The sequence below is a fragment of the Stenella coeruleoalba genome, assembly GCF_951394435.1.
Source record: "Stenella coeruleoalba genome assembly, chromosome: 18".
Taxonomy (NCBI): domain Eukaryota; kingdom Metazoa; phylum Chordata; class Mammalia; order Artiodactyla; family Delphinidae; genus Stenella; species Stenella coeruleoalba.
Window position 1 is genome coordinate 949,645 of NC_137164.1, and position 12,396 is coordinate 962,040.

Sequence of the window (12,396 nt, forward strand, 5' to 3'; positions counted from 1 at the left end):
CAGTTGGCTACGGAATATTTGCCAATAAGAGCTATTAAATATTTCTAGGAAAAGCGTGTTTAGTGTTGAGCTGACGACAGGCAGCTGGAGCGTCCTAGGGTTTGCTCTGTGCGTCTGTGTATATGTCTGTGTGTCTTGTGCTTTAATGCAGAAGTAGCAGGAAAAAATGTATGCCTCACAAAATTTCTTATAAAGAATGTACGTAGTCACCTCAAAGTAAAATTCTGGAATAAAATAAATGAAAACAAGTTCAGGGGATGCATAGCGTGATATAGGACAACATCCTAGCAAGCCTTCCCGCTACACATCTCTGCTACAATAGCTCAAACATCTGTCTACTAGGACCAGGCAGGAGGGACATACAATTGGAGATGACAGTTTCTACCCTAAGGGGAGGGTCCCAGAAGCAGAACTTTTCCTGGAGGACTTGGTCCCTGAGCTCAGTCCTAGAGGAGTGTGCCCAGAAAAAGGGGACAGCAAGAGGGCACATGGGGCCCCAGTGAGACAGGCTGGGACCCGGGACCCGGGACCCTTTGCCGCAGTGCTTACACCTGCGTACACACCTCTCCTCGAGCTACAGATACAAAGACACTATAGGGACCTAAAAATAACTGCGCGCATGAGCAGTGGGGACAAATTATGAACAAGATACAAAAAGGCCAAAGACCCAACGGCCTCATCTGAGGTGCTAGGGGCAAGGTCCTGTGCATGACCACTGCACACAGCACCACCAGGGGGGTGGGCAGACCTCTTGAGCCGCCCCTCTGGCGGACCGTGGATCTGCCCACACCCTCGCCCTGTGTAAGGAAAAAGGTCACCACCACCCCACACCCCCTCAGCACGAGTCCCAGTAAAGCCTTGCCTGAGTCTCTCCTCTGGCACCTTATCAATTTCTGCTGATTAAAGAGTCCAAGGACCTTGGCTGGTCACACCAGGAACACACGACCACGACCACGCTGGCCTTCCTGGGCAGATCCTACCTTCAAAGCTCAAGGCCTAAAACCTCAGTGAACACAGTGCAGTGTACGTCGGAGCTCTGAAGTCATATTTCGGCTCAGAAACACCGTGGTCTGTAAGGCCTGGCAACACCGCTAGGATGGATTCGGGGAGACCCATCTCTACCGCCATTTTGTAAAGCTGCCGTTTCCAGATTCTCCCCCTTTAATGTTCGCACAGCCCTGGACCCAAGGGGGTTTTCTCTCCTTTCTTAATTCTTCAAAAACACACTCTTACTCTCTCAGGCCCACTGCTCTGAAGGGGCTCACCCTGCATGCTCTCAGGAAAGCTAAGTGCCCTTGACGAAAAGATCAATGGAAAAGAACTAAATAGGGGTTGTATTCCTAGCGTGCACTTTTAAGAGGGAGTCTGGTAATTATTAAGATAAAATGGAAAAACAATGGCCCAGTATGTTCTCTAAACTTTGAAATATGTATATTTTGGTCTGTTGAAATCCAAGAATGAAAGTGAACCAGGTTTTAGCCAATTAATTCACACTCCCCAGGCCCATCTTTTGAATGGATGCCCCTTGGAATGACCTATGGGGTTGAGAGAGAGAGAGAGAGAGAGAGAGAGAGAGAGAGAGAGACAAGGGGTACAGGAGGGGAGATGGGAGAGAGAAAGGGACCAGAGGGGAGAGGAGGGGACAGGGAGGAGGGAGGAAGAAGGGAAGGAAAGCAGGGCTGCCGCAGAAGCAGAGATGGCTGCTTTCGGAGGTGCTAAAGGTGTGGGGGAGGGACTTCCCTGGTGGCGCAGTGGTTAGGAATCCGCCTGCCAATGCAGGGGACACGGGTTCGAGCCCTGGCCCGGGATGATCCCACATGCCACGAAGCAATGAAGCTCGTGCGCCACAACTACTGGGCTTGCGCTCTAGAGCCCGTGTGCCACAACTACTGAGCCCGTGTACCTAGAGCCCGAGCTCCGCAGCAAGAGAAGCCACCGCAGTGAGAAGCCCGCACACCGCAACGAAGAGTAGCCCCCGCTCGCCGCAACTGGAGAAAGCCTGCGCGCAGCAACAAAGACCCAACACAGCCAAGAAAAAAAAATGCGGGGGAGACAGGACCGTCTCCTAATTCGTGTGGTGAATGAAGTTCTCCAGCCCTTGTCTAATTCTTTTGTCAGCCTCCCTCAAGGAATCAGAAGTAAACTGACTCCCCTTCGTATCTCCTTCCCGCAAGAACCAGAGACGGAGAAGGGCGCAGTTGACCCCGGAACGACAGGGTCTGGACACCGCAGAGCCACTTACATGCAGGCTTTCTTACATGGTAAATCCTATGGGAAGCAGGATCTGGGGCTGGGTACAGACTGTCAATTAAACTGACTTTTCTGGTGGGAATGGACGGTGGGCGCCGCTGACCCGCGAGTGGTCCAAGGGTCACCTGTACAGTCAACTCCAGACTTCGCTCAACATTGTTGGGTGCCGGCAGGGCACCAGTCCCAGGCCGTGGTTGATACACACTTGACCCTGGACAAAAGGTGCAAGGCAAGCGTAGTCACCACGCCTGGGACAAAGTACACTTTTTTCTATATTTTATATCCCTTCAGGAGGCAGCCACATGCCCACGTGCCTGGAAAGGACAGAGGCACAGGTAACTCCACTTCTCCATGTAAAGGAATCTGACACAGCGTCCTGTCTCCATCCTCAGAGGGCTCTAAGGAGACACCCGGACAGGGACTTGTTCTCAGGACAGGGCTGTGACGGGGGTCAGGCAGGCCAGCACCTCGGCGTTGTAACCGGACACTGAGCCACCCAGTAGGTGCGCCTAGCGACCAACTGTAACTACCGACAAGTGGGTAGACTGCTATGCTAGCTTACCAACGGAAAGGTGCACGTAGATGCGTGTTTTAAAACAGCAGTTGTTTTACAAGAGAGATGGAGCACAAACCAGAAAACCGTGGATGGAACTTAAGCTGCTAACCTGACACACAACCCCCGGCGAACCCGGATGCCCTCGGGATAGGGGGCCCTCGCCACGCTGGAGGCGCGGATTCGGATCGCGCGGGCCGCGCCCCCCGCCCCCAAGCGGGTTCGCCGGGTGACAGCCTCGGGCCGGAGCGCGCGAGAGCCCCCCGCCGCGCCGGCCCCTCCGTGCCTCCGAGCGCCCATCCCTGGGGCTAGAACGTGAGAGAACACCCTTGTGCGGACCCGCGGCCCGACAGCTCTGCGTCCACTCGCAGCGCCAAGCGTCACTGTCCCCGCTGGGGCCGCATCACCGAACTCCGCCCGCACCCGCACCGCTCCGCAGCCGGGCCGAGGCGCGGGCGAAACGGAGCCGCGCCCCGTAGTGCGCCCCCGCCGGCGCCCGGGCCGGCCGGGTCCCGGGAAGGCGCCGGGGCCACCGCAGCCGCGCCACCAGCCCCCCGGGCGACAGCGCCCGCGCCCCGCCGCCACCCTCCCGGCCGTGCGGGCTCCAGCCCTACCTGCCGACTACTGCCACCCCACCGGGCGCCGAGGACGCTGGGGACGCCATAGCCCGCGCGGTGCCCAAGCCCACAGCTGCAGCGCGCGCCACCCGGACACTGGCTCCGCCCGCCCCAGAGCCGCGACAGGGCCGGGGAGCCTGGCCCGTGGGTGGGGCGCGGGCGGAGCCTCCACTTCTCCACGCCCCGCGGGCGCGCCGGGCTCCGGGCCCGGCAGGCGGGGCGCTTAGCACAGCGTCGGGTGAGGGGGGCCGTCTGGCCCATCGCGGGCGCGCGGAGCATCCACCTCCCCTCGCCCCGGGGCGCGCACGGGAGGAGCTGCCGGGAGGACCACGTGGACTGGACGCCGGGTGGCAGAGCAGCCACTTCGGACTCCAGTAACTCACTTTGTTTTGGTCATTTCCCAACGGCGCCCCTAAAGTCGGTGCACGGGGAGAGGACACCTCCAGACCAGCACAAGGCGTGACCGCTAAAGGACCCCGCAAAATTATCACTGGAATCCCCTTCCCGTGTGAAGACATTAGCACCACTTCCGTCCACACCAGCTCAAGGCCTTAAGCTGAGGACGGTTAGTGCTGAGTTCACACTGGTAGTTCGTTTCTGGGAAGACCCCAAATTTCTCCGCAGATGAGGCCGAGGCCCAGGAGCCTTGGGACAGCAGGCAGAAAAGCTGGGGGGAGGGGGGAGGGGCAAACTGGAAGGCTGTGGAGCCCGCCGCAGCTAGACTGTGTTTCCTCCTACCGAAGGCCTAGATGGTTTCTGCTCCAGGAGAAGGAAACGTCACCGCGCCACCCCTGGCTCTTTTTGGAAACAGACCGGAGGAAAGGGCATCACATGTCCCATGACAACACTGTCCACACAGCACAAACGGGGGCACACCAGTCATCCAGGTCAAGACGATTAGGCAGCGGAAACGCGTGACTCTGAGACTAGGGTGACGCACGGAGCCCTTCCTCTGTCTTCCCCGGTCAGGAGCGAAAAGAGGAATGTCAGAGCAAGAGCAATTTCACAAGTTATCGATAAACATTTGAAAAGGCACTCAACTCACTTTAGAGAAGAGAATGAAAAGTGACACAACAAAGAGGTCGTCTTTCGCCCATCAGACTGGCTGAAATTATGAAGACTGATAACGTTCCCAAGTCGGCAATGAAGTCTTTCAGAGGCACACCTCTTTCCTGCACAAATGCTACAGTGGTACGTAGTTGGGAGAGCGTCAGGTACCCCTGGTGCTGAGGGTACCGGACTGCAAGGCTTCCCCAGCCCAGATCTGAGCGGTTTCCGTAGCCACACAGGCAGCAAGCCGGTCAAGGCGCGTGCAGAGTGCGCACCTTGGAGGGCGCGCTCCCGGGGTGGCAGCAGCTGGGCTGTTCGCTGCTCTGCAGTGCTAGCTAGCTCTTTGCTAAGAAGGTGCTGGTCCCTAGACTCGTGGCAGTCACGGGAGTCGTGAAAAAAGGCAAAAATCGAAAACAGTGCTCAGCCTTTGTTTTTCAGCGAGCCGTTACAGGGGCAGCGCACGGCCCAGGCAGCAAGGGCGGCCCGGGGACTACACTCAGCATCTCAGCATCAGATGCCAGAGCTCTGAACTGTGTCTGTGAGCATCTGTGCTTCATCTCATTTATCTTGTGCTCCCCTTAGCAAGACGTGTCCTAAGGTAACTGCTCCTTTGATTTACCCATTTCGGCTTATGAAAAAACTCATAGGAACACTCAACTTCCAGATAGCAGGAAACCCGGACCTGTGATTCAAATTACATGTGACTCGAGAAAAGACTAATCTACTCCCTAAGGATAGGAGATGAGTGGCTGTCTGGGCCTGGGGGGGCAGGGGATGATGCCTCAGGAGGAGCACAAGGGAAATGTTGCATCGATAGGAGTATTCTGTATCTTGATTATGGTGATTGTTACACAGGTGTATAAATTTTCAAAACTCATTGAAATATACACTTAAATGAGTGTATGATATTATATGTCAGTTATACATATATACCTCAATAAAGTTGATTTTGGGGGGAGTAGGATTTTGGATGATTTATATCCTTTGAGAATAAATGTTTGGTTCACTGCACCCCTCTCCCACCTAGGGAAAAAAACACCACACAAAACCTTGATCAGCTGAGATGCTGGATGAGGGTACACTTGCAACACGTAGTTGGAAAAAGAAGTCATAAATGTTATGTTCTGACCAGTAGCAGAGGTGGTGTGTGTTGCAGCCATTCATTTTTTCTTATTTTTATCTGTGTGTGTATGTGTGTGTGTGTGTGTGTGTGTGTGACCTAATTTCTTTTGCCTCCCTCCTCCTTTTCCCTTATTATTTCATGTAAGGGCTGTTGGTAGTGTGTAACGTTATAATTTAGTCATTAGGTCACAAAATCCTCAGGTGAGACTTAAACAAATTAGACATGGACACCAAGAGTGTTGCCCAGAGATGGGTGCCACGACTCTTAGCTCTTTCTTCCCTTTGGGGCGAGAGGGTTAGGGCCTCTCTGTGGGGGAGAGAACTGCATCTTCTTAGGAGAAAGCATGGCCTTCACTGTTGCGACATGAAAGATCAACCATGTTTAGAAGCGTGTTTAGACTGTGCCAGTTATTATTAAACTGCTGTCTCTCTGCTCCACATCCACCCTTCTACATATGTTCTGTTGTGTGACCCTGACGCTGGCTTCCTGTGACGGTCCACCAGCGGGGGGTTGGAGACAAAACACAGGGCAGGTCACTTGCTGATCCTCCTAGTGTCGCCCTAACAATCGCCCGGGTGACCTCCGCTGGTTCCTCCTCCAGCTTTGTGACCCCCCAGGCACAGCCTCTCACACCCCTCAGAGGCTCTACTCCCCCCCAGGCCCCTCCTCTGCTAGTCCCCAAATCTTCCTGCATCCCTGAGTCCCAGGAGTAGCGGCCCTCCTGACGTTCTGTGCTTTTCAGTCCAAGAATGACAGAACAAATTCTCCATATTAAATTCTCTGTTGAGTGAGAGAGAGAGATAGATAGATAGACACTCTGCTGAAATATCTGGGTGGTTTCTGTGTTTCAGACTGGAATTTTGACTTGTATAAATATTGACAGCTTGTGTTTATCCATCAGTTCTATTGGAACCCAGGTCATCTGAAATCCATATGAATCTGTGGAGAGGTTTTCATATGAACTTCCTGGTGATAGTTTAAATGTGTAATCTCTGACATGTTTTTCCCTCTTTTAATTAGCTTAATTGAAATTGATCTTGATACACCTTGGTTATAGATTTCTGAGATTCTTTTTTTTTTCTCTTTTTTTGGCCATGCCACGCAGCATGAGGGATCTTAGTTCCCCAACTAGGGGTTGAACCCGTGCCCCCTGCAATGGAGGCGGGGAATCTTAACCACTGGACTGCCAGGGAAGTCCCATGAGACTCTAATTTATCTTTGGAAATTCACCTTGGGTAGCCTGAGACTCAAGTATGATAGGAAGGTCCGTGGTTCAGAAGAGGAAGCTGTTAACTTGATGAAGTTAAAACTGCATCCAGCCCATGAAAACATGTAGATTCTAACATAATTAGAAATCAAGTATTATTCATTGGAATGGGTTTGCACCGCCAAAGTTTCCTTTTTACAAATCTTGCACATATAACCAAGTATTCAGCCACTGAAGATGGGCCAGATGATGGCTAAGGTGAATTTGGGGCACGTTTCAGAGGCTGAATTCCTTGTGTATTTCCACTCATTTCTAAGATGAAACCACCTCAATGGCAGTTTCTCTCTTTTTTTTTTTTTTTTTTTTTTTTTGCGGTACGCGGGCCTCTCACTGCTGTGGCCTCTCCTGCTGTGGAGCACAGGCTCCGGACGCGCAGGCTCAGTGGCCATGGCTCGTGGGCCCAGCCGCTCCGCGGCATGTGAGATCTTCCTGGACCGCGGCACGAACCCGCGTCCCCTGCATCAGCAGGCGGACTCTCAACCACTGCACCACCAGGGAAGCCCTCTTTTTAAAATTATTATTTATTTATTTATTATTTCTTTTTGGCTGCATTGGGTCTTCATTGCTGCGTGCGGGCTCTAGGTGCGGGGGCTTAGCAGTTGTGGTGCAGGGGCTTAGTTGCTCCGTGGCATGTGGGATCTTCCCGGACCAGGGCTCGAACCCGTGTCCCCTGCATTGGCAGGTGGATTCTTAACCACTGCACCACCAGAGAAGTCCTATTTGTAGACTTTTTAATGATGGCCACTCTGCCTGGTGTGAGGTGGTACCTCACTGTAGTTTTGATTTGCATTTCTCTAATAATTAATGATGTTGAGCATCTTTTCATGCGCCTACTGGCCATCAAGAAAATCTTGAACTTCATTTTGTCGTTTTATATTTCACACCAATATCATATTGCTATTCTTAACTTTTTTTTTTGTATTCTAGACAAATCAAATAAATATGTTGATTTCGTTTAGCAGGAAGATTTCACCATAAAATAAGATATAATTATAGAAACAAAGAGTTTAAAGAGGAATGCTGTGATGTTAGAATTGAATTGAAAATATCAGTAAGAACTCACACCTTAAAAAAAAAAAAAAAAAAGGTATTTTCCAGCTCTGCTCGCTGAAACAGCCCAGGCTTAACAATACCCAGTATCTCAAATCTGATCTGAACCCCAGATGCCCAAATCTTGGTCTGTAATGCCATTTTCACTAAAAGGAACCAGGACTCCACGGAGAAATTGTTGATGTGTGTTTGGTGCAGGAAGGGTACCAGGTTGGCTTGTGTGCCCAGAGGCAAGAAAGCGTTCAGATACCAATGGGGCAACTTCGGTGGACCTAGCACTCAGCCTAGAGGGTCGTTAGCAATGAGAAGATCCACTTGGGATATCTGGTCAAATGCTCTGCTCTTAAGTGACCCCAATTTACTTTTAAGACTCGGATTATTGAAATATTTTTTTTAATATTTTAGTTTCATTGGAGTATAGTTGACTTACAATGTTGTGTTAGTTTCAGGTGTTCAGCAAAGTGATTCTGTTATACATATACATATATTCATTCTTTTTTAGATTCTTATCTCATATAGGTTATCTACAGAATACTGACTATAGTTCCCTGTGCTATACAGTAGGTCCTTGTTGGTTATCTATCTTACATATAGTAGTGTGTGTGCGTTCATCCCAAGGTCCTGATTTATCCCTCCCCCTAAAATATTTCTTAAGAAGTAAGTATATAAAGGTTTAAGAGAATAGAGGCCATGGTATTTATGTTTTTGAGTTAAGAAAGGATCTGTGCATACCTGGTAAAGCTTAGTGTTCGAGAATTTGGGTCTCAGGGACAGCTTTGTAACTGCTATAAAAATGTGTATTTTGGGGGAGGAACCATAGACTGAAGACAGTTTGTATTTTAGGGGGGAGACTTTTGAGGAGACAGAAACATGTACCTCAAAACTAAAGGGTTCCTCTCTATTTTCATAAAGCACATTTATACCCACGGTCCCATGAGGTCTAGGAAAGCTTAAATTACACTGTATTATTCATACTATATAACACATATAATATATTGATATTATTATTTTAACAAAGAGTCGGCATTTTGGAAGCTAGAATTTCGAAATATATCCCTGATAATTCTTTTTCCTTTCCTCTACCTATTAAACTTCATTTGTTCATTTTCGCCAGTAATAGAGGGCTGATTTTCTACAGGACCTAGAGCAAGTGATAAGCCATTTCACACCTTTCTGTAAGTAAGAAAAAGGCACTTTTTCCTCAAAACACTATATTCCCACCCCCAGAAAATTGTCATACTATACTGATGTTTTCGAACAAGATACTTTACTGCCATCTTCTGGAAAATTGTTTTTATTATTATAAGCAGCAAATCTATGAAAACTATTATGTGAATAACCCCTCCTTAGATGTCGCCCCCTTCTGCAGCACACAACCTGTACAACCATATATGACAGAGGCTGTGATGAGTATAATATCATCTAGAGAATCCGTGTGCTTGAATGTAACTGTGTCCAGATAGATCGTAGCTCCTTGTCAGAAACTCAGCATTTCATAACCATTATAGTCACTATGGCTTCTGCCCAGATGATTTCTCTCTCTCTCTCTCTTTTTTTTTTTTTTTGGCCACATGGGCAGCCCCTTGTGGGATCTTAGTTCCCCAACCAGGGATTGAACCCGGGCCCTCAGCAGTGAGAGCATAAAGCCCTAACCACTAGACCACCAGGGAATTCCCTCCAGATGATTTCTGAATTCACTCAGAGAAGATGTCACTCAAGGATTTCATCTCTGCCTGGGCTCAGGATTCTGGGGGTGGCAGAAGGCTCAGGGTGAGAAACCAAGACAGAAGGTAAGGGGCTCAGTCAACCAGCAGGGGGTCTCAGTTAAGCAAGCAGGACAGGCAGGACCCTCACCCTGAGGGACCTCGACTTTCTTTTCTGGGGTTGTACAGAAAGTACTTAGATCTCCCTTTCAAAGTCATTGCTGGATAGAGACACATTTGCAATAAAAAAGAGAGATTTTTCTTGCCTTTTGACGCAGTTCAACAATGTTATATACAAGCCACCTCAAAAAGACAAAACCTAACATCTTCCCAAACCACCCCCATGTGCCCCCGGAATTAAACAAACCCACTCAAACAGGAACCGAATGAATGTGGCGACTAACAGTGTTTCAGTGAAGTGATATCTTGTTCTTCATACGGAGAATTTTGAAGAGCACATGTAAATACAACAATAATTCATTTCTCGGAAATTCCCTGGCGGTCCAGTGGTTAGAACTCGGCACGTCCACTGCAGGGGGCACAGGTTCAATCCCTGGCTGGGGAACTAAGATCCCGCAAGACAGTCGGCATGGCCAAAAAAATAAAAAACAAAAACAATAATTCATTTCTCAACATTCTGTATTGAATTATTACAGATATTTAGAAGAACTTATCTCACACATATTTAAAAAAATACTATCAGGTCACTGATGATTCTTTAGATCATGCTTTGGCACTTACAAACTACTATAGTTTATTCCAACTGTTTTCAGGTGCAGTCCAGTGAGTTTAATGTTCTCTGCATCCTCCCAGCACTGCCTGTAGACCCTTGTGTGATAATGGAAAAGTTTTGCACATGAGTCTCCGACACACACCTGTGGAACGCAGCTAATGAGACTAAGGAACTAAACTTTATAGTTGATTTAAATTGAGGGCTTCCCTGGTGACGCAGTGCTTAAGAATCCGCCTGCTAATGCAGGGGACACAGGTGCGAGCCCTGGTCCAGGAAGATCCCACATGCCGCGGAGCAACGAAGCCCATGTGCCACAACTACTGAGCCTGAGCTCTAGAGCCCGCGAACCACAACTACTGAGCCCGTGTGCCACACTACTGAAGCCCGTGCGCCTAGAGCGCGTTCTCTGCAACAAGAGAAGCCACCACAATGAGAAGCCCATGCACTACAATGAAGACCCAATGCAGCCAAAAATAAAACAAATAAAAATTATATTGAATTGATTTAAACTTTATTTTAAATAGTTACCAGCAGCTAATGGTTACCATATTAGACAGTGCAGCTTCCAGACGTTTTTCCATCTGCCAGGAATGCCTTATTTCTGGCTTATCCATTGGTGAAACTCTTACAGTTGAATGAATGAATGAACAAACGAACAAATGCTACTGTTAGACCCTGAATATAGCTGACACAGAGCAATAAAAATACTTAATGCTGACAGTAGAAAGCACTGAATTTCACTGTTTCATGAAGCCCCAGCACCTAGAGCCCATGCTCCACAAAAGAGAAGCCACCAAGACGAGAAGCCCGCGCACCGCAAGGAAGAGTAGCCCCGCTTGCTGCAACTAGAGGAAGCCCGCACGCAGCAATGAAGACCCAATGCAGGGAAAAATGAATAAATAAATAAATAAATTTATTTTTTAAAAAAGATGAGAAAAAAATTTCACTCTACATTTTCAGGCTAATTTGCTTTTAGCTTTTGGGGCAAAAAAAAAAAAGCCATGATAATTTAAAATATTTAACAGGCAGCCGCTGCATTTCATGGTATTTTTCTGGGCAGAAGAGGTGAAAGGTTTTCACAGTGCCTAATAAATTACTTATTAGATAAACCAAGTGTTGCTAAGCTGGGGTGGGAATCCAGTGGTGGTAACACCTGTGGTGTACTTGAGTAAACTTTGACGAATAAACAGTAACTATAAAACTGTGTTATGAGCTCTGATAGTGGTAGATCCACCGTACACCAGGTGTTAGGGACCGAATCGTGTCCCCCAAATTCAAATGTGGAAGCCCTGACCCCCAGGACCTCAGAATGTGACAGTATTTGGAGACGGGGGATTAAATTAAAAGGAGCCCTTGTGGGTGGGTCTTCATCCAATGTGACTCATGTCCTCATAAGAGGAGAAGATTAGGACACACAGGGTGCCCAGAGGGAGACCATGTGAAGGGGTAGCAGAGAGCGGCCAGACCAAGGAGAGGCCTCAGAAGAAACCACGCTGCCCACACCTTGATCTTGAAGTTCAGCCTCCAGCGCACTGGGAAGTAAATTTCTGTTTTTAAGCCACCTAGCATGCGGTACTTTGTTACGGCTGCCCTAGCAAACTAGTACTCAGCGACTAGGGAAGGCCTTCTGGACAGAGGTGGCCAGGCTAAGAGGACAGTAGGAAAGATCATTTTAGGAAAAGAGAATAGTGTGCTGTGAAGGCCTGGGGGTGAGGAAGACTTGAAAGCACGTATGGCCGGGGCACGACGTGCCGGCGAGGAGGCCAAGGGGAGGAGTGGTGTCGTGGACGTTTGTCCATGGACATTGTTGGCTGCCCAGCATCTGACACCCTTCGTATTTTAGGAGGATCCCAAAATGGGTGGGAGGAAGCTTCGGGGAGCAGACACCCTCCGTCTGAGCTCCCTGGAAGCCAGAACACGGCCTTTGACCGACACACAGCAAGCTGGCATTCCCATCTGGGGCTCAGGAGGCAGACAAAGGGCAGGGTGGTTAGAAATGGTTCCCAGTGGCTATGATGGAACCAGGGTCCAGTGGTGAAGTGCTACGTGC

The 12,396-nt window shown here is 49.3% G+C and overlaps 1 protein-coding gene across 1 annotated transcript in view; it reads right to left on the minus strand.

The window, feature by feature from the left end:
* CRYL1 (crystallin lambda 1) overlaps positions 1-4,006 on the minus strand; it is a 73,025-nt gene extending 69,019 nt beyond the window's left edge. Inside the window, exon 1 of the mRNA XM_079902642.1 lies at positions 3,418-4,006. Coding sequence (XP_079758768.1) covers positions 3,418-3,938 — 521 coding nt within the window. The 5' untranslated portion in view covers positions 3,939-4,006. The remainder of the gene's footprint in view (positions 1-3,417) is intronic.
* Positions 4,007-12,396: the final 8,390 nt, after the last annotated feature.